The sequence below is a fragment of the Stenella coeruleoalba genome (genome assembly GCF_951394435.1).
Source record: "Stenella coeruleoalba genome assembly, chromosome: 16".
Lineage (NCBI taxonomy): Eukaryota > Metazoa > Chordata > Mammalia > Artiodactyla > Delphinidae > Stenella > Stenella coeruleoalba.
In genome coordinates, this window is record NC_137162.1 from 26,502,796 (window position 1) to 26,525,302 (window position 22,507).

At 39.7% G+C, this 22,507-nt stretch overlaps 1 protein-coding gene across 7 annotated transcripts in view; it reads left to right on the forward strand.

Annotated features, from left to right (window-relative positions):
- Positions 1 to 22,507, forward strand: part of ARMH3 (armadillo like helical domain containing 3) — a 173,796-nt gene that overhangs the window by 76,448 nt on the left and 74,841 nt on the right. For all 7 annotated transcript variants that reach the window (XM_079900635.1, XM_079900639.1, XM_079900634.1 and 4 more), the window contains 3 exons: positions 9,875 to 9,957; positions 10,490 to 10,616; positions 21,553 to 21,628. In XM_079900635.1, the coding sequence (XP_079756761.1) occupies positions 9,875 to 9,957; positions 10,490 to 10,616; positions 21,553 to 21,628 (286 nt within the window). The remainder of the gene's footprint in view (positions 1 to 9,874; positions 9,958 to 10,489; positions 10,617 to 21,552; positions 21,629 to 22,507) is intronic.

The window sequence follows — 22,507 nt, forward strand, 5'->3', positions numbered from 1 at the left end:
TTGGCTATTGTGAATAATGCTGTTATGAATACTGATGCACGAATACTTGAGTCCTTGCTTTCAACCTCTTGTTTTTGAGAGTGTGCAGGTTAAAGTGTCTTAGGTCAGTGGAGTGAAATCCTGAGACGCTTACAAGAGAGATGGACTTGAACTTACATGATTTTTCTTTTGGTCACTTGGATGTGTGAGGGGCTGATTAAGTGGAGTTCTGACTAAAGTTATGGTTTTGGGTGGTAAATATAGGTATTGGCCCTAGATAGCTTGCTCCCACACACCCTACAAATGTTTGTTTTTAAAGATTTATTATTTATTTACTTATTATTTATGGCTTCGTCAGGTCTTAGTTGTGGCACGTCAGATCTTCGTTGAGGCATGCGGGATCTTTTCGTTGCAACGCGTGGGCTTTTCTCTAGTTGTGGCGTGCGGGTTTTTCCTTCTCTAGTTGTGGCGCAAGGGCTCCAGGGCGAGTGGGCTCTGTAGTTGTGGTGCGCCAGCTCAGTAGTTGTGGCGTGCGGGCTTAGTTGCCCCTGCGGCATGTGGGATCGTAGTTCCCTGATCAGGGATTGAACCCGAGTCCCCTGCATTGTAAGGTGGATTCCTTACCACTGCTCCACCAGGGAAGTCCCAACAAGAGTTTTTTTTAATTGAAGTTTAGGAGGAACCAGTACAGTTTCATAGACCTCAGCAGGGGGAGTTCATGGACCTTCTTCTTGGTATGTTGCCCTTAATGTAATCAACTAGTATGTGGCTTTGGGTAACTTATTTAATCTTTCTGAATTTCAGTTTGGTTATCTGTTAATTGGGACCACTAATACCTACTTCATTGGATAATTAATAGGATTCAGTGAGAGTGATGTACTTTAAGTGCTTTACATGATGCCTAGCATCTAGCAGACACCTAATAAATGTTACCTCCCTTGCCATTTATGACTTTTGTGTTTCTCCCTTTGAAAAGAGATGAGAATACAGTTTGGGGGAGGTGATTTCTGTAGTTAAGTGTCTCTTTTTAAGGTGTCAGGTGGAGCACAGTAGAAAAGAGGAAGGTTTGAGATACAGTTGTCTCTCCATATCTGCATCCACAGATTCAACCAACCATGGATCAAAAATATTTGAAAAGAAAATTCCAGAAAGTTCCAAAAAGCAAAACTTGAATTTGCTGCATGCTGGCAACTATTTACATAGCGTTTACATTATATTAGATATTATAAGTAATCTATAGAGATGATTTAAATTATACAGGAAGATGTGTGTAGGTTACACTGCAAATACTACATCATTTTATTTATTTATTTATTTTTTTGCGATACGCGGGCCTCTCACTGTTGTGGCCTCTCCTGTTGTGGAGCACAGGCTCCGGACGCGCAGACTCAGCGGCCATGGCTCACGGGCCCAGCTGCTCCGTGGCATGTGGGATCCTCCCGGACCGGGACACGAACTCGTGTCCCCTACATCGGCAGGCGGACTCTCAACCATTGCGCCACCAGGGAAGCCTACATCATTTTATATAAAGGACTTGAGCATCTATGGAGTTTGGTATCTGTGGAGGGTCCTGGAAACAATCTCCACGCCCCATCCCCCTATCCCCGCTCCCCATCCCCCCATCCCCGCTGTGGATACCGAGGGACCGCTGTACTTTGTGTGAGCTTCTGACACAGTTATTGACTTGTAGTTGTTGTCATTCAGCAGAAAGATGTGATGCATTTCTCTATATGATATATCTATCTGGCATTGGTGTTTTGGGACAGCCTACTCCTGGGACTATGAAGGATGGGGGCCAATGAGAATTGTCTGTTAAGACCTGGAAGGTCTCAACCACCAAGCTTGTCATCTGAAAAGATTCTGCAGTAAGCTGTGCCATTCTGGTTTTTTTTTTTTTTTAATTAATTAATTAATTAATTTTTGGCTGCATTGGGTCTTTGTTGCTGCGTGTGGGCTTTCTCTAGTTGTGGCGGACAGGGACTACTCTTTGTTGCGGTGCATAGGCTGCTCATTGCGGTGGCTTCTCTTGTTGCTGAGCACGGGCTCTAGGCACGTGGGCTTCAGTAGTTGTGGTGCACGGGTTCAGTAGTTGTGGCTCGAGGGCTCTAGAGTGCAGGCTTAGTAGTTGTGGCGCACGGGCTTAGTTGCTCCGCGGCATGTGGGATCTTCCCGGACCAGGGCTCGAATCCGTGTTCCCTGCATTGGCAGGCAGATTCTTAACCACTGCACCACCAGGGAAGTCCCTGTGCCATTCTGTTTTGTGGATGAGTAGCCATTGCTCACCTAATGGGCAAAACTGTTTACACAATAATGGGTTTCTATAACATAGGCCCTTTTTCTTTGGAAATCTCTCAGACTAAGGATCATGTCTTTGGTGAGGAAGAGCTTGTGTTAGTCCCTTCTCCCCTGCTTCCTTTTAAAACTATTATTTAAAAATTAGAAACATGGTAAACCAAAGGGTTAAATTAAAAAGAAAAAAAAAGCATATCCTGCCCCTCTTATCTTCACAATGACTACAACATGTATTGTACTTGATACCAAACTCTTATAGACATATGACTAATTAACAATACTACGTTTATACAACCAACCCCTTATCTTTTGTAGTTATCTTAACTCTTCCCTCTATGTACTGTTACTTCTGTGACAGTTTGGTTGGTTATGTGCCCAGATGGCACCAAGTGGACAAGTGGATCAAGGGCAGTTTTCTAAAAATGTGTGTGTGTGGAGAGTGGTGAGCCAGGAGTCAGCCAACATGAGCTCTGTGCTACTTGTGTGTTGGCACCCAGTACCAGATCTCTGCTGTCCTTGAACCTGCCCCTGGCCCAAGGCTATTCTCTGGCCTGCAGTTAAACCCTGTTCATAGCATTATACCATAATAGCTTATGAATAAGCCTGGATATTAATTGTTTATACTCATGTTTTTTGTTTGTTTGTTTCAGTTCTGATTTTGCATAAAGAAGGGAGATCTTGTCTCCATTTGAAGTCCAGATCTGATCATATTCCATCTTCAGTACATAATTTTGAAGGAGGCAACCCTGAGTGAGGGAAATAGGAACAGTTTTAGTTGACATTTATTATTATTTTTTAAAGATACTAGAGAGGAAGCAGAAACAGAAAGGGAGATAGAGGTGTGTGAAAGGTGAGATTTAAAGGAGGGAGATAAGAGCTGATGTAGAGGGCCTGCTGAGGCAGTTTATGCTGAGAAAAGCTACTGGGTGTGTTTTAGTGTTGAGAGTGAGTAGAAGAAAGGTAATAATGAGGTGTTAAACATCTTTACTCTAATAAGTAGTTGAAGACCAAGAAAAGGAGGGGATCAAATACATGAAAATAACCTTGGAGCAGCCAGTAGGTGGAGAAAGTTATATAAACCAGTCTAGAGAAGTGTTGGTAACAGTATAGTCAGGAAGTCTAAGCACACCATTTATACGTAAGCTTCCTTCCCTTTAACATTTGACTGCATCTAGCACCTTTATTTGTTTAATCTTATGTTAATGGAATGGTAGAAAGAACACTAACCAGGAGACCAGGATCTAGTCCCTGCCTAGTCACTAACTAGTTGGCGTGGTGGTGGGGGGTTGTTTTTGAATCCAAAAAATGAGGGAGTTGGATTAAATGACCTCTAAGGTCCTTTCTAGCTCTAAAAGTCTAAAATCAGCTACGTCAAAGCCTCACAGACTTTGAACTCCCTTCACGTCGAGTCAGAGGATAGAAGACAATGTGTGTGTAGTGATGTGTATAGAACACTGAATAGTTGATAGAATGAGTGCAAAGTCAGATGTTGAAGGAAAAAAGCATTATTTTATGAGATATTTGGGACATTCCTTCTTGAAGAGGAGTTGTGGTCCCTGATGTCAGAGGCTTGTGGGAGCCAATTTTAAGGTTGCTTTGTTCATTTTAGCTGCCTATTAAATTCCCTTTAGAGAATGATAACTTCCAGGTAAGAAAACCCTGGCTTTTTTAAGAGGGTAGGGGTTCTGACCTGAATTGTCAGGGGCAGAATGCATGTTTCCCCTGACACTGACTCTCAGAGTATTGAAGTGCTGGACTCTCCTTCTCAATACTGCTTGGCTCTGCTGACATCTGTGGCAATTGGGACACAGGCCACCTCTTGGCCTGTGCCAGAATTGCTCTTCCTCCCCTCATATTTATCACGTTGTCATCCCTGACTCTGAATCCCAGAGATCAAGACTAGCTGTAGTCTAGCAGAGGAGCAATAAATCATTGCTCTCACTTCCTTTTCTCCAGGTTTTCTACCCGTTAATTACCACATAACCACTTCTGAGGCTGCATCTTTGTGCTGTGTGTGCCTGGGACAAAAGCCCTCCTTGATTGGATATGTGCAAAAGCAGCTTTGTCTCTATGTAGCCATTATGTTTTGCAGAGTGCCACGTGTGTTACCCATCCTTTTCTCTTGTCTCTGGTGAGTTTAAGGAGTCTTATTGTCAGGTGATTTATCCATTAATAGGGCTTTTCTAAGCTCTGGGGTTAGGGGGTGGGCTGGTCAGCCCCTACTCATTAAGGAGAGAGGTTTGGGCTGGGTGAGTGCTTGTTTTTTTTTCCCCCCTGCTGCCGTGCTGCCCGGCTTGCAGGATCTTAGTTCCCCCACCAGAGAGTGAACCCAGGCCATGGCAGTGAAAGCGCTGAGTCCTAACCACTGGACCACCAGGGAATTCCCTTGGGTTAGTCATTTTTATGTGGATTTTAGCCAGTCCCCTTCATTTTCTGGGCTCCTAGTAGGAGCTAAGCAGGTTGTGTGATCCAGAATGGGCTCCCATGGAGCTTTTTTGGGGTCCAGTCCAATAGATCACTTGTTAACAGACAACATCAAAAGGGCCAGCTGCCTATCATTTGCCTTTCCATTATGAAACCTCAGAGAACTTGAGTCAGGGTGAAGAGTTCATAAATGAGGATACCTATCTCCTTCATCCCTAGCAAGCCTTCTTTTTTTTTTTTGGTATTTGAAGGGAAGGTCCAGGCTTTAGAAACAGAATATAGACAAGCTATTGTACTTTTGCCTGCTGTTTCTTTACTGTACCTGTGCTTTTAGAGAATTGAGAGTGAGGGGTGTTGTGTGGCAGGCAGCAAGTGTCTGGAGAGACTTACTTCTACTCATCATTCCCTGCTGTTTCAAATCAAAGCTTACATCTCTTTTCTAAGAGTAGTAAACTTCACACAAAGCTCAGACAGCATGGGAGAATGGACTTCTTTGCTGGCAAAGAAGCAGATATGGTCTTACAAAAGGAGAGGTCAAGCCTTTTTTTGTGTGTCTGTGGAAGTAGGAAGGGTTGAGGGGGAGAAGACAAAAGGAACATCAAATACTTGCAGCTGCTGAACCCCTTCTTTATAGTTCCCCATCAAACAGGGGAAATAGGTACAGGGGCAGTAGTCATGATGGGCAGAGAAGCAGAATTTATTTTATAGTTTTAGTTGAGAGAGTATAAGGCAACTGATAAATTATTTTATGCTTAATGTTTATTTGCAAAACTGTCTTTAAAGCTGCACTGTTAACCTAGGGACTTGGCAGTCAGTCTCATGACTGAGATCGCTTGGGTTTTAGCACTGTCTCCCCTCATTAAAGATTACAAGGCAAAAAGGGGACCTTTTCAGTAAACGTTGTCACAGTCGAGAGAGGACAGAGCAAGCTGCGCTTTTGTTTAAATATTTAGTACAGTTAAGGGCTTTTTTTCCCTTCATGAGCTCCATTCTTTTTTTTTTTTATTCCTAGGTATTTTATTCTTTTTATTGCAGTGGTAAACGGGAGTGTTTCCTTAATTTCTCTTTCAGATTCTTCATCATTAGTGTATAGGAATGCAAGAGATTTCTGTGCATTAATTTTGTATCCTGCAACTTTACCAAATTCATTGATTAGCTCTAGTAGTTTTCTGGTGGCCTCTTTAGGATTCTCTATGTATAGTATCATGTCATCTGCAAACAGTGACACTTTTACTTCTTCTTTTCCAATTTGTATTCCTTTTATTTCTTTTTCTTCTTTGATTGCAGTGGCTAGATCTTCCAAAACTATGTTGAATAATAGTGGTGAGAGTGGGCACCCTTGTCTTGTTCCTGATTTTAGAGGAAATGTTTTCAGTTTTTCACCATTGAGAATGATGTTTGCTACGGGTTTGTCATATATGGCCTTTATTATGTTGAGGTAGTTTCCCTCTATGCCCACTTTCTGGAGAGTTTTTATCATAAATCAGTGTTGAATTTTGTTAAAAGCTTTTTCTGAATCTATTGAGATGATCATATGGTTTTTCTTCTTCAGTTTGTTAATATGGTGTATCACATTGATTTGCATATATTGAAGAATCCTTGCATCCCTGGGATAAATCCCACTCGATCATGGTATATGATCCTTTTAATGTGTTGTTGGATTCTGTTTGCTAGTATTTTGCTGAGGATTTTTGCATCTATATTCTTCAGTGATATTGGTCTGTAATTTTCTTTTTTTTGTAGTATCTTGGTCTGGTTTTGGTATCAGGGTGATGGTGGCCTCATAGAATGAGTTTGGGAGTGTTCCTTCCTCTGCAGTTTTTCGGAAGAGTTTGAGAAGGATGGGTGTTAGCTCTTCTCTAAATATTTGATAGAATTCACCTGTGAAGCCATCTGGTCCTGGACTTTTGTTTATTGGAAGATTTTAAATCACAGTTTCAATTTCATTACTTGTGATTGGTCTGTTCATATTTTCTGTTTCTTCCTGGTTCAGTCTTGGAAGCTTATACCTTTCTAAAAATTTGTCCATTTCTTCCAGGTTGTCCATTTTATTGGCACAGAGTTGCTTGTAGTAGTCGCTTAGGATGCTTTGTATTTCTGCGGTGTCTGTTGTAGCTTCTTTTTCATTTCTAATTTTATTTATTTTTTATTTTTAATTTTATTTTTTTTTTGCGATACATGGACCTCTCACTGTTGTGGCCTCTCCTGTTGCGGGGCACAGGCTCCAGACGTGCAGGCTCAGCGGCCATGGCTCACGGGCCCAGCTGCTCTGCAGCATGTGGGATCTTCCGGGACCAGGGCACAAACCCATGTCCCCTGCATCAGCAGGTGGACTCTCAACCACTGCGCCACCAGGGAAGCCCCATTTCTAATTTTATTGATTTGAGTCCTCTCCCTCTTTTTTTTGATGAGTCCTCTCCCTCTTTTTCTTGATGAGTCTGGCTAATGGTTTATCAATTTTTTTTATCTTCTCAAAGAACCAGCTTTTAGTTTTATTGATCTTTGTTATTGTTTTCTTTGTTTCTATTTCATTTATTTCTGCTCTGATCTTTATGATTTCTTTCCTTCTGTTAACTTTGGGTTTTGTTTGTTCTTCTTTCTCTAGTCCCTTTAGGTGTAAGTTTAGATTGTTTATTTGAGACTTTTCTTATTTCTTGAGGTAGAATTGTATTGCTATAAATTTCCCTCTTAGAACTGCTTTTGCTGCATCCCATAGGTTTTGGATCATCGTGTTTTTGTTGTCATTTGTCTCTAGGTATTTTTTGATTTTCTCTTTGATTTTTTTCAGTGATCTCTTGGTTATTTAGTAACGTATTGTTTAACCTCCATGTGTTTGTATTTTTTATGCTTTTTTTCCCCCGTAATTGATTTCTAATCTAGCGTTGTAGTCAGAAAAGATGTTTGATATGATTTCAATATTCTTAAATTTACTGAGGCTTGATTTGTGACCCAAGATGTGATTCATCCTGGAGAATGTTCCATGTGCACTTGAGAAGAAAGTGTAATCTGCTGTTTTTGTATGGAATGTCCTATAAATATCAATTAAATCAATCTGGTCTCTTGTGTCATTTACAGCTCGTGTGTCCTTATTAATTTTCTGTCTGGATGATCTGTCCATTGGTGTAAATAAGGTGTTAAAGTCCCCCACTATTATTGTGTTACTGTCGATTTCCTCTTTTATAGCTGTTAGCAGTTGCCTTATGTATTAAGGTGCTCCTATGTTGGGTGCATATATATTTATAATTGTTATATCTTCTTCTTGGATTGATCCCTTGATCATTATGTAGTATCCTTCCTTGTCTCTTGTAACATTCTTTATTTTAAAGTCTATTTTATCTGATATGAGTATTGCTACTCCAGCTTTCTTCTGATTTCCATTTGCATGGAATATCTTTTTCCATCTTCTCACTTTCATTCTATGTGTCCCTAGGTCTGAAGTGGGTCTCTTGTAGACAGCTTATATATGTGTCTTGTTTTTGTATCCATTCAGCGAGCCTCTGTGTTTTGGTTGGAGCATTTAATCCATTCACGTTTAAGGCAATTATCGATACGTATGTTCCTAAGACCATTTTCTTAATTGTTATGGGTTTGTTTTTGTAGGTCCTTTTCTTCTCTTGTGTTTCCCACTTAGAGAAGTTCCTTTAGCATTTGTTATAGAGCTGGTTTTGTGGTGCTGAATTCTTAGCTTTTGCTTGTCTGTAAAACTTTTGATTTCTCCATTGAATCTTAATGAGATCCTTGCCGGGTAGAGTACTCTTGGTTGTAGGTTCTTCCCTTTCATCACTTTAAATATATCATGCCACTCCCTTCTGGCTTGTAGAATTTCTGCTGAGAAATCAGCTGTTAACCTTATGGGAGTTCCCTTGTATGACACTGGTCGTTTTTCCCTTGTTGCTTTCAGTAATTTTTCTTTGTCTTTAATTTTTGTCAGTTTGATTACTATGTGTCTCAGTGTGTTTCTCCTTGAGTTTATCCTGCCTGGAACTCTCTGCGCTTCCTGGACTTGGGTGGCTATTTCCTTTCCCATGTTAGGGAAGTTTTCGACTATAATCTCTTCAGATATTTTCTCGGGTCCTTTCTCTCTCTCTTCTCCTTCTGGGACCCCTATAATGTGAATGTTGTTGCATTTAATGTTATCCCAGAGGTTTCTTAGGCTGTCTTCATTTCTTTTCATTCTTTTTTCTTTATTCTGTTCTGCAGCAGTGAATTCCACCATTCTGTCTTCCGGGTCACTTATCTGTTCTTCTGCCTCAGTTATTCTGCTATTGATTCCTTCTAGTGTATTTTTCATTTCAGTTATCATATTGTTCATCTCTGTTTGTTTGTTCTTTAATTCTTCTAGTTGTTTGTTCTTTGATTCTTCTAGGTCTTTGTTAACATTTCTTGCATCTTCTCTGTCTTTGCCTCCATTCTCTTTCCGAGGTCCTGGATCATCTTCACTATCGTTATTCTTAGTTCTTTTTCTGGAAGGTTTCCTATCTGCACTTCATTTAGTTGTTTTTCTGGGGTTTATCTTGTTCCTTCATCTGGTACATAGCCCTCTGCCTTTTCATCTTGTCTGTCTTTCTGTGAATGTGGTTTTGTTCCACAGGCTGCAGGATTGTAGTTCTTCTTGCTTCTGGTGTCTGCCCTCTGGTCCATGAGCTCCATTCTTATACAGAGCTGAAGCAGTAGGTTCTACAGTATATCTGGCACATCTGTTGACCAGTTAGAATTAAAACATTTTCTTCTTAGCAGTGATGTTTGAAACAGTTACATAACTAAAACTTAGTGACTTGGGATGCTAGCATCCTAGGGTGAGAAGGGGACACTCAGTAAACTGAGCAAATATGATGTGGAAATCACCATGCAGGAATAAATTTGGAACACTAAAATGTCCATTTTATAATCAAATTTCTGACCTCAATTGCTGTTTACGAAGTGGCAAAAAGTAGATTTTTAAAAACCTGTGGGCAGATGAGCAGACATGTGCTTGGGAAGGTCAGTGCTTTCTTCAAATACACCTACTTTGCCTGCTTTTAAAAAGTCCTTAGTGGCTGTGATGTACTCATTCTAGCCCTCTTTGGATTTCTGTAGAGCTAGTTCACTTTCATTGCTTTCATTTAATAACTTTATTGATTATGCTTTGATTACCTTATTGATGCCTTTCCTTCTCTTTTTTTTTTTTTTCTTTTTTAAGCCTTGATAAATTTGCTGAAGTTCCTTATGTCAAATGAGACCGTACTTCTGGCCAAACACAACATTTTTACCTTAGCCCTTATGGTGAGTAGCAAAAAAATATATTTATTTTTATGAGCTGTACCCTAAGGCAGAAGTGGGCTGGTTTGAGACAGGAGCTGGTATTCTAGGGATTAAGTCATAGGGAAAACCAGGCCTTTATTTTCCCTTTGGATCAGAATCTCTACACTGGTGCTCCCCACTTTCACCTATGTCTTTGGAGAACCTGGGGTCTTTCATGAGATAATGGTAACACACCATTATATGATATTCCCACCAAACAGATACAAGAGGTGTAAATTAATTTCAAGAGCATTGATAATACTAAAAAGTAGAAAATAATTAGGAAGTGGTGAGTTTTGAGTACTTATAACTTGATTTTAATATAATTTATTGAATTGCAAGTTTATATAAGTTAATCTTTAATAATGACTTTAATAATCAGCTCACAAAATTTCTGAAAATTTAACAATTAACTCTTGCAAGACAATAAGAGCTGGCTATAGCACACTACTGATAATACTCTTCTGGTCTTCATAGTATGATACCTGTTTATGGGCTTTTGCTTCTTTTTTAGATTGTGAACCTATTTAATATGTTTATCACATATGGCGATACATTCCTGCCCACCCCCAGTAGTTATGATGAACTCTACTATGAGATTATCCGCATGCACCAGAGCTTTGACAACCTCTACTCCATGGGTAAGCTGTCTTCTTTTTATTCCTCTCTCCCCATCAGCTGTGATTTTTGGTATATGAGAGGAAAAGACTACATAAGATTATCCTCTAGTTGCTTGGTGCCCTTGCTTGGCACAGAACTGTGTAGTCTCCTTTTCTCAGGCAATAAGAAAGTATATGTGGACTTCTTTGCCTTCAGGAACTCAGAATTCATCTCAGTAGAAAGCTGGTTAACATCCCTGTAGCCCTTTCTTGATGTTTGTGAAAGAGAGAGAATAGGGAGGCTTGTGGATTTAGTGAATACCAGTGAGATCGGAGTGAGAGTGGGTGGGAGTTGACAGCAGCAAACAAAAGAGCTTGGATCCCAAGGGAACATTGTGTGATTTGAGAAGGTACAGCGTTTTAAGGAGTTTCAATGTACCTAGGTATTTTTAGCATAACTCACAAGAGGAAGTGGGCATTAGATAAAAATCTTTCTTGCAAACCTTTTGGTAATTGGCTCACTGAAAATTTACTCTGTAGCCGTAATGAGTATAACTTACTTCTGAAAGAGGTCATGTATCCTTGTAAGTTTGAGTGAAGAGGCTACTCAAACCTACCTAAGTTTGAAAGGTGTTTATAGTGCCCAGAAACAGAAAGCCACTCAATAAAGTGGTCTGTTAAAAACCTCCAACTTATTAGCTTTATTGGGATGTAATTGATATATAATAAACTGCACCGTTTTTAAAAAAAAAATTTATTTATTTTTTGGCCGCACCACGCAGCCTCCTACGGGATCTTAGTTCCCTAACCAGGGATGGAACCCGCGCCCCCTGCAGTGGAAGCGCAGAGTCTTAACCACTGGACCGCCAGGGAAGTCCCAAACTGCATTCTTTTAAAGTATACAATTTTTAATAAGTTTTAGCATATGTACATGAAGCTGTCATTACAGTCAAGATAATGTACATATCCATCCTCTCCCTGAAATTTCCTTGTGTCCCTTTATGTCCCTTTTACCACCTCTGTCCCTCACCCCCCATCCCTGGACAACCAGTGACCTGCTTTCTGTCACTGTCGATTATTACTTTATCCCTTTCATTGGGTCTATTCGTGAAAAGTTCATATTTTGCTTGCGACTCCTGTATCATGAGAAAGGTAGAGGGGATTTGGAGCAAATACCTGGAGAAAGAGTAGAAGCAAACCGTGGAAAAGGATTGCCTAGGAGGACAGAATTTTTTCTATTTCCCTGCTCTCTTATTCTCAGTGTAATAGCTTTAGCATCAGATCAGCTCCCCTCAGAATATTAAGTTCCCACTGTCACATCAAGACCCATGTCTCTTTTTTTTAGGAGCTAGGAAGTCTTCCATGAGAACCCTCTGGCAAACTTCCCATTGGCAAAAGGTGCTCAGAGTACCCTGGTGTGGTTTGCATGTACCTGGTTTTACCAATGTCCTTGTTTTCAAGAATGTAGGATCTTCCAGGGGTGAAGAGCTACCCCAGAGGCTTTAGCACCCATTAATAGATGAATAAAGATGTGTTTCAGTGAGGAAAGGAAAGAGAGTTGGAGTGGGGGAGATATTTTATAGACGTCTGACTTACCTGCTAAATTGTGCCACATACACAAATGAGATAAACCCTTGTAGCCACAGCAATAAGATAAGAGAGGACATCTGGGAATGCTCAAATCTGCTAATGGAATTAAAATGGTAACCAAGAAAGTACAAATAGGAAAGTGAAAATTTCACTAAATGAAACACAACAAATAGTAGGAGGTGGCATGTTTCAGTGCTCTCCATTTTGTATAAAGTATGAGGAAACTTCTGGTGGAAGAAAACATTTGTTTTAAGTCAAGTTTTTTGGGGTATAATTTACATATATGGTAAAATTCACCCTAAATGTACAATTCTGAGTTTCAACAAATGCATATGGAAGTGTAATTATCACAGAAAATCAAGATATAGAAGGGTTTCACTATCTCAAAAACTTCTCTTGTGCTCCTGTGAGGTCAACTCTTCCACCCACCCCAGTCCCTAGCAATCACTGATCTGTTCCATGTCCGCATGGTTTTGCCTTTTCTAAAAAAATATATAGAGGAAATCATACAGTCTTTTGAGTCTGACTTCTTTTTTTTAAAAAAATTAATTAATTAATTATTTTACTTTTATTTGCTTTGGGTCTTCGTTGCTGCGCGGGCTTTCTCTAGTTGTGGTGAGCGGGGGCTACTCTTTGTTGCAGTGCGCGGGCTTCTCATTGCTGTGGCTTCTCTTGTTGTGGAGCACAGGCTCTAGGGTGCGCAGGCTTCAGTAGTTGTGGTGCACTGGCTTCAGTAGTTGTGGCGCACGGGCTTAGTTGCTCCGCGGCATGTGGGATCTTCCCGGACCAGGGCTCGGACCCGTGTCCACTGCATTCGCAGGCGGATTCTTAACCACTGCGCCACCAGGGAGGCCCTGGCTTCTTATACATAGTAATTTGTTTGAAGTTATCCATGTTGATGCATGTATCAGTAGTTCATTCCTTTTTATTATGGAATAATATTCCATTGTGGGAATATGCCAGCTTGGTTTATCCATTTATCAGTGGAAGGACATTTGGGAGGTTTCCAGTTTTTAGCGATTGTAAATAAAGCCCCTGTAAACATTTTTGTACACAGTTTTATGTGAACACAAGTTTGCATTTCACTTGATTACATACCTATGAATGGGATTTTTGGGTATTATGTAAGTGTACGTTGAACTTTATAAGAAACCGCCAAACTGTTTTCCAAAGTGGATGTACTATTTTACATAACCTACAACAGTATGCAAGAGTTGTAGTCACTCCATATCCTAGCCGGCATTTTTTTTTTTTTTTTTTTGGCTTCTTACAGGTGTGTAGCGATATCTCATTATGGTTTTAATTTGCATTTTCCTGATGAATAATGGTGTTGAGCATCTTTTCCTATTCTTATTTGCCATCCATATATCTTTGGTGAAGGATTTGTTAGATTTTTTGCCCATTAAAAAAAAAAATTTCCATACCCGTGTTTATAGCAGCACTATTCACAATTGTCAAAAGATGGGAGCAACCGAAATGTCCATCAGCAGATGAATGGATAAATAAAATGTGATATATATATATATAATGGGTTGCTATGCAGCCTTTAAAAAGAAAGAAATCCTGGGCTTCCCAGGTGGCGCAGTGGTTGAGAGTCCGTCTGCCGATGCAGGGGACACGGGTTCGTGCCCTGCTCCGGGAAGATCCCACATGCCGCGCAGTGGCTGGGCCCGTGGGCCATGGCTGCTGAGCCTGCGCGTCCGGAGACTGTGCTCCGTAACAGGAGAGGCCACAACAGTGATAGGTCCGCGTACCGCAAAAAAAAAAAAAAAAAAAAAAAGAAAGAAAGAAATCCTGTTACATGCTACAATGTGGATGAATGTTGAGTATACTATGCTAAGTGAAATGAGCCAGTCACAAAAGGTTTCCACCTATATGAAGTATCTAAAGTAGTCAAATTCATGGATACAGAATGGTGGTTACCGGGGGTGGTGGAGAGGGTGCAAAGGGAGTTGTTTAATAGGTACAGAGCTTCAGTTCTGCAAGACAAAAAGGTTCTGGAGATCTGTTTCACAGCAGTGTACATATACTTTACATCATTGAACTGTACATTTAGAAATAGGTTAAGGTGGTAAATTTTATGATTGGTATTTTTTACCACAATAAAAAGAAATATACTAAACTCTAGACTTTATTTGGATTCTGCTAATTCCTCTAATGTTCCTTTTGTATTCCAGGATCTCATCCATTGCTACATTTACTCGTGATGTCTGCTTAGTCTCTTTTTATCTGACAGTTTCTTAGTGTTTGCTCATTTTTCATGGCCTTGACAGTTTTGAGGAGAACCTTCTTCAGTTTGGGTTTGTCTGATGACTTACTCATGGTTGGACTAGGGTTATGCGTTTGGAGAAAGAATGCCACAGTGTCAGAGTGGCCTTTTCATCACATCAAGTATATATGTTATTAAGATGACTTAATCACTGGTGATGTTAATCTTGATCACTTGGTTAAGGAAGTGTTTGCAAAGTTTCTCCTCTGCAGGATTGCTTTTTTCCTCCTGTTCCGTGCTCTGTTCTTTGGAAGAAAGTCACTAAATGCAGCCAACTTTAGAGTTAGTGTTGTACCACTTCAGTAAAATATGCAAGCTTTGCTACTATATAGGGTTCTCTAATCACCAGCCCCCCACACTTACTTTGATATTATAGTTGTCATATGTATTACATCTACATTGAAAACTCCACCAGACAATGCTATAACTTTCACTTGTGACAATCATCCAAATTCTAAAGAACTTCAGAGGGAAAAATATATTTTTTATATTTGCCTGTATGTTTTCCATTTCTGTTGCTCTTTTTATTCCTGAAGATCCAAATTCCTTTCTGATATCATTTCTCACAGTCTTTAAGAATTTTCTGTAGCATTTTTTTGGGCTTCTGGTGACAAGATTTTTTTTGTTGTTTGTTTTCTTTCATTCCTGAAGGGTATTTTTGCTGGATATAGAGTTATAGTTCTTACCTTTAAGTACTTTGAAGATGTTATTCCCCTTTTTTTGGCCTGTATGGTTTCTGATAATAAATCTGTGTTCATTTGAATCATGTTCCCTTATTTGTAATATGTTGTTTTTCTCCTGCTTCTTTTAAATTACTTTTCCTTATCTTTGGCTTTCAGAAGTTTGATTATGATATGTTTTGGCCTGGTTTTTCTTTGTGTTTATCCTGTTTGGGGTTTCCTGAGGATCTTGAATGTCACCAAATTTGGGAGTTTTCAGCCATTCTTTTTAAAAAATATTTATTTATTTATTTATTTATTTTTGGCTGCATTGGGTCTTTGTTGCTGTGTGCAGGCTTTCTCTAGTTGCGGCAAGTGGGGGCTGCTCTTCGTTGCAGTGCGCGGGCTTCTCACTGTCGTGGCTTCTCTTGTTGCGGAGCATGGGCTCTAGGCGCGCAGGCTTCAGTGGTTGTGGCACGCGGGTTCAGTAGTTATGGCTCACGGTCTCTAGAGCGCAGGTTCAGTAGTTGCGGCTCATGGGTTTAGTTGCTCTGCGGCATGTGGGATCTTCCTGGGCCAGGGCTTGAACCCGTGTCCCCTGCATTGGCAGGCGGATTCTTAACCACTGTGCCACCAGGGAAGCCCCAGCCATTCTCTTTTGCAAATTGTTTTCTGCCCTTAATTTCTCTCTCCCTTTCTTCTTGGACTACAATAACACAAATGTTAGACTTTCTGATACTGTTACACAGGTCTCTGAGGCCCTGTTTTTCCCCCCATTTTTTCCTGTTCTTCATGTTTAATAATTTCTACTGTTCTGTCTTTAGGTTTACTGATTTCTGTGTCAATCCATTCTGCTATTAAGTCCATCTAGAGAATTTATTTTATATAATATATGTTTTACTTCTAAATGTTTTAATTGGTTCCTTTTTATAGTTTCAATTTCTCTCCTGAGAAGTTCTACCTTACCATTCATTCATTCAGGAATGTTTGCCTTTTTCTAGTGGAGCATGTTTGTAATAGTTGCTCTAAAACTCTGATAATTTTAACATCTGTGTCACATCAGGCATCTGTTTGTCTTTTCTCTTGAGAATTTGTTACATTTTCTTGTTTTATTGTATATCCTGGTTCTTTGTATGTCCTGGTTCCTTATAAGTTGAGTAATTTTGGATTACATCCTGGACATTTTTCTTATGTTGTGTAGACTCAGGGTTCAGTTATAATCTGGAGGGTTTTTTTTTTTTTGGTATTAGTAGGCAATCAATCCAGTTAGACCACAGGTTCTTTCTCACTTTCTGTAGGTAGTGGTTCCAATATCAGTTCAGTTTTCAAAGCCGTTTCTGTGCTACTTTGGATCTGGTCCACGTACTCACCACTCAGGAGACTGGACTGTAGTTCAAATAGCAGTTTAGTTTTTAAAGGGTTTGCTTTGCTACTTTGTATTTGTTCCATGCTTGGTCAGCTCCCGTGAGCCTAACTTTCATATGCGGAATTAGAGGAACGCTTTCTCCTGGTCTGTCCAGGACTCCCTCTATGTTCTCTGGGTAGCAGAAGCCCCTTTTCCTGGTTTCTGTCTACAGAAAGATGAGGTTTCTATTGAAGTTTTAGCCATCCACCCAACTCCTCTATCATGCATCTCTGTGACTGTCTGGATCTTGAGGCAAACCTGCAAAAGAAAAATAGGAAAAAAGAAACCCTGGAAACCCACTTTTGTGGGTGTTTCTCCAAGTTTTGACTCCCCTCTATAATCTGTCTGCTTTTGTTTAATTTTCAGAGCCCTCAGGTAATACTTTTTATATTTTATACAGGATTTTTAACTGTAATCAGCAGGAGAGAGAGGCTGAAGTAGGCTTACTCTGCCACACTGGAAGTGGAGTCTCATCTTCAGTTTTTAGAGACATTTTTGCTGAATATAGAATTTTTCTTTCAATACTTAAAACAATGTCATTTTGTTGTTTTCTGGCTTGCATAATTCCTGATGAGAAGTCTACTGTCATTCTTAGCTTCATTTCTCTGTATATATCTTTTTTCTCTGCATGCTTTTAACATTTTCTCTTTATTGCTGATTTTCAGTAGTTTATCATGTGCCTTAACATGGTTTTCTTTATTTTTCCTGGAGTCTCTTGAGCTTCTTGGATCTGTGGATTTCTGGTTTTCATCAAATGTGGAAAAGTTTTGGCTGTTAATTTCTTCAGATATTTTTCTGTCCCCTCTCCTCTTTTCTTGTTTTGGAACTTCAATTATATATATGTTAGACCTCTTGACAGTGTCCCATAGGTCACTAAAGCTCTGTGGGTATTTTTTCCTTTCTTTCCATTTTTTTTTTTTGGTCTTTTCTCTCTCTTTCATTTTATTTTATGTATTTATACTATTTATTTTTGGCTGCACTGGGTCTTCATTGAGTCTTCGCACGGGCTTTCTCTAGTTGCAGTGAGCGGGGTCTACTCTTCGTCGCGGTGCGCGGGCTTCTCATTGTGGTGGCTTCTCTTGTTGCAGAACACTGGCTCTAGGCACGTGGGCTTCAGTAGTTGTGGCGCACGGACTCAGTAGTTGTGGCTCGTGGGCTTAGTTGCTCTGCAGCATGTGGGATCTTCCTGGACCAGGGGTTGAATCTGTGTCCTCTCACTGTTGTGGCCTCTCCCGTTGCGGAGCACAGGCTCCGGACGCGCAGGCCCAGTGGCCATGGCTCACGGGCCTAGCTGCTCCACGGCTTGTGGGATCTTCCTGGACCGGGACACGAGCCCGTGTCCCCTGCATCGGCAGGCGGACTCTCAACCACTGCGCCACCAGGGAAGCCCGGCAGGTGTATTCTTAACCACTGTGCCACCAGGGAAGTCCCTGTCTTTCATTTTAGATAGTTTCTATTCCTCAGTCTTCAAATTCACTGATCTTTTCTTCTGTGTTTTTTCTAATGTGCTGTTAATCTCATTAATCTCAATTCATTTCATCCTAGTGTATTTTTTTGTTTCATAAAGCATTTTCTTCCCTAGAAGTTCTATTTAGACTTCTTTCTTTAATATGTTCATTTCTTTCCTCATCATGTTTATATTTTCCTCAATCTTCCTGAGCATATGGAGCATATTTACAATAGCTGTTCTAATGTCCTTTTCTGCTAATTCCATCATCTCTCTTCATGTCTAGATCTGTTTCTATTGACTGATTTTTCTCCTGCTTATGGGTCATATTTTTTTCTGCTTCTTTGAATGCTGGTAATTTTTAAATTGGATTTATAACATTGTAATGTTAATGTTGTAAGTGCTTGATTTTCTTACGTTTTTTTATATAATGTTGGACTTTGTTCTGGGATGCAGTTATGTTGTGTGGAATCAGTTTCATCCTTTTAGGGTTTGCTTTTAAGGGTTGTTAGGGCAGGTTGAGAGCAACTTTTATTATGGACTAATTTGGCCCCATTACTAATGCAGTACCCATCTGCAGACTCTACCTGATAACCCATGTATTAGTAGGTTTTTCCACTCTTGCTGGTAGAAATGCAAATTATTTTATTTGTGGAACCTTCTATGGGCGCCACAATTTCTTCTCTTTTCCAGTGATTCTTCACCGCCAGCTTGGGTAGTTTCCTCTTCCCTATGTGAAGATCGGTGCTCAGCAAAAGATGGAAGAGGACCCCTCTACAAACTTCCATAGTTCCCTGTCAAACTCCCTCCTCTACAGTACTCTACCCCACAAATTCTAGGTGCCTTGGCCTGCCCAGTTGCTTATCTCTATGTCTTTGGCTTGGCACAACTTCTGGATTCTGTTTAAGTTCCTCCTCCCTGCCCTGTAGGCTAGAAACTTTTTCACATAGTAAGCTGGGGTAATCGTAGGGTTCACCTTGTTTGTTTTCCTTCTTCAGGGATCACAGTTCTATATACTTGTTGTCCAGTGTCTGAAAACTCTTGTTTCATATATTTTGTTCAGTTTTCTATTGTTTGAGGTAGGAAGGTTAATTATGTCTTGATATTCTATCATGGCTAGAAGAGGAAGGCTCACTGAGACTTTTTTGATAAAGGCACACATTTAGTATTCCTATGGCATTAATTTATTGCAGTGATATCCACTGAATAGGAAGGACCTTGACACAAGCTGCCCTGAACCATAAATGATACCATATTTTGAGCTGTTTTTTTCATTAAAAAAAAAAAGATAATTAGAAAAGAAAAAGCAAGGTAAAAAACATTTTTACAATCTCTCCTTTCTAGTATGACCACTGTTTTCATAGTTGTATATTAGTCTACTTGTATGCATAGTTTTACACGGTTGTAATTATGTTTTCCTATTTCGTGTTTTTTTAAACCGTCAGAACATTTTCCTATTTTTTTGTAGTTTTCTTAGGTCTCTTTCTCTCTCTCCCTCTCTCTCTCATTTTTTGCATAGTATGGATGGAGTTTATTTAACCATTCCTTCTTTTCATGGAAATTACAGTTTCCAGTTTTTGCTATTACTTAACTCTCTTTCTTTAATGGCCACATGGTATGCTATTTTTGTGTACCATAATTTACTACATAAATGATAACCTTAGCTTGAGGCATTTAGGGCATTTTGAGATAATTTTGTGTTTAAATTTGGTAACTTAGAAAAGAATGTAAAAGCCTATGGCATTTCCAAGGGAAATGCAGTGATGAGGTCTGGGTGCTTGTTCACTAAGAACAGAAGTGACAGGATGTTAACAGAGAAATAATACATGGACAGAGTTAAATACCTCTCTGAGGTAAGGAGAGTAAAATTCAGCTCAATTCCGTAAGTGTTAGGTCCTCACCATCAGAGAATTTATGATTTAGTGGAGGGTCTACTGAAAAACAGATGCATCTAAACAGTTTTTGCAATTGAGTTGAAAAAAATACATCTGACCTGCTTGAAACAATTTTGTTCATTACGCGAATAAATTTGCACAAACACTAGGTGAAACCTGAGTTCAGACTGTAGAGCTCTAACTTGAAACTATACCAAGTTCCCCTTCACTAAATCTTGTAAATTAGAAAAGCAGCTCTCTGATAATGTTTTATTAAGGCTTCCATCTTCTCTTTCATGAAATTGCATGAATTTATAAAAATGAAGTATTGCTAGAATAGATGCAGAGCAGCCAGATGAACTTTCTTTCCCTATTACAGTTATAGGCCCTCCCTCTAGTAAAGCTGCTGCTACTACTCTTCTTGCTAGAGGAATACTGGTCAGGAGTAGGTAGTGATGGTACTCAGGTGTAAAGTTCCTATGCAGACTGATTACACATTTCTTAATGTTACTTAGGCTGTGACTTCCAACCTTTGAGAAAGTCTCAGGTACATTCTTTTATTTGTTTGGGAGACAAGTCTATTTAAATTCATAATAGCTAATACTTATATAACATTTACTATGTGCCATGCACTGATCTAAGGCTTTATATGTAACTTACTTGATTTTCATGATTATCCTTTCATGTAAGTATTGGTATTATTCTCTAGTAAGTGGCAGGGGCTAGACTGGGATTCCGACAGTTGGCTTCAGAGTTCACACTCTTAACCATTCACTGTGTAAGTACAGGCTGTAGAACCATTCCCTCTAGGTTTAAATTCTAGCTCCATTACCTACAACTCTGTGAATGAACTTGATCAATTAATTATTTGTCTCCTCTGAGTCTCATATGTATGCTGTATTGCATATAACCTTTGTCCAATTTCTGGCACATAGTAAACTCGCTACATGTTTAGCTCATATTAGTTATTCACTCGTTAAAAACATATGCTTGGAGTGCCCACCATATGCTTGCTCTTTCAAGGAGCACTTGTGTTGGTTTGTCTCTTTTCCAAAATAGTGTAGGTACAGTATAGTGTGACCATGAAGCTCATAGCTGATAGAGGATATGATGATCTGTATTTCCATCATTCCTTCTCCTGTGAGTAAGGGTGGAAAAGAGACTTTGGTCAGAGAAGGGAAGAATATTCCTGTTGATTCATGTTGCAGGTCACACAGTTAAGTCAGAGGAGCTAAAACAGGTTACTCCTTGATTGAAACATGACCATCTTCTATCTTGCAAGGTTATTTGTCCTGTTTGACCCAGCTTAGACCTTCAGGAGAAAGACATACTGTATGTGGAGCAGGAGGGGGCACTTGCTCAGCTGGCCAGTTCCACTAAATCAGCCCCAGCCATTAGGGAAATGATAAATGTGGCAATCAGGTGACCCATCACACCCCAGTGTAGATTTTAAATGAATGCAAAAACTAGCAGGGAGTGGAGAGAGGGGAGCCCAAGGCAGAGGAGGAGTAGAATATTTTGATAGAAAGTGAAAAAAAGAGGAAAAAGTTTGCGGTAAAGATAGTTGAGAATAAGCCCTTACTTTTTTCCCTAGATGAAGATGTCTTAAATAGAAGATTGGCCCAGGCTCCGTTTGGTTATTCTAATAGTGATATTCTGTGATGTGTCTTCATTCCTCATATTTGTGTTTTATACCAGGGGTCTAACACATCTTTGTTCTTTCCTTTTTTACAGTCCTGAGGCTTTCTACCAATGCAGGCCAGTGGAAAGAAGCAGCTAGCAAGGTGACCCACGCGTTGGTTAATATCAGGTGAGGAATGAGGATTTATCTCTTTCAGAGTTCCTTGGCTCATCCTGAGGTTTATTGTACCTTTCTAAGTGGAGTGTGTTGAACAGCACCACTATTTTAAGCCCTGATGTCTGTAGGAGTGGAAGAAATTGTCGTATTTGATCAAGAAAAGCAGGAATGCATGTGACTTTCATTTTGTCATATTGAAATAACTCACAGTGTTTGCTCTTCTCTGAATTTTCTTACCAAGAGATCGTTGCAAGCCCGTTTCAGCATCTTTGTTGCCAAAGTGTTTTCTGTGTATAGGTCATCTGAAAGCTGTTCTGTGGCAATTTTTTCTGTCATTCTCCAAGAGTTGAATGAATGACTCATGGGGATCTGGAACTTTGACGTTTTGCTTTACATGGCTATTTCTGTTTGTGGTAAACAGAGCCAAATGGAGCTCATGGGGCTAAGTCATTTCAGGTTTCTTATGAAACAGCAAGGCAATTATAGAGTGCTGTCTGTATTGGATAAAATTGAGTCAGACATGGAGTTGGTTTAGGGTTTTGAGGAAGTAGCACACACTCACAGGAGTGAGCTGTTTGTAAATGGAGAGAATGTGCCTTCAGTATTATGAAACCTAAAGCTGACTTTTCTTTCATGCCTTGCTCCCTTTGTGCCTATTATTTTTCATTTTCTCAACAGTTATTATATTGCTCTTGCAAACAATTGAAAAATTAACATTGAGTAGAAGAGGCAAACCCAACAGATGGGGAAACTTGATTTAGCTCCAGATGTAAGCCTTGCCAGACATTTCCAGTAATAGTAATGCACATTTACAACTTGGTATAGATTCTAATTTGTGACAGAGTTGGGATTGTGTTTATTTCTATATCTTTCTTTTCCTTGCCCTTTTTT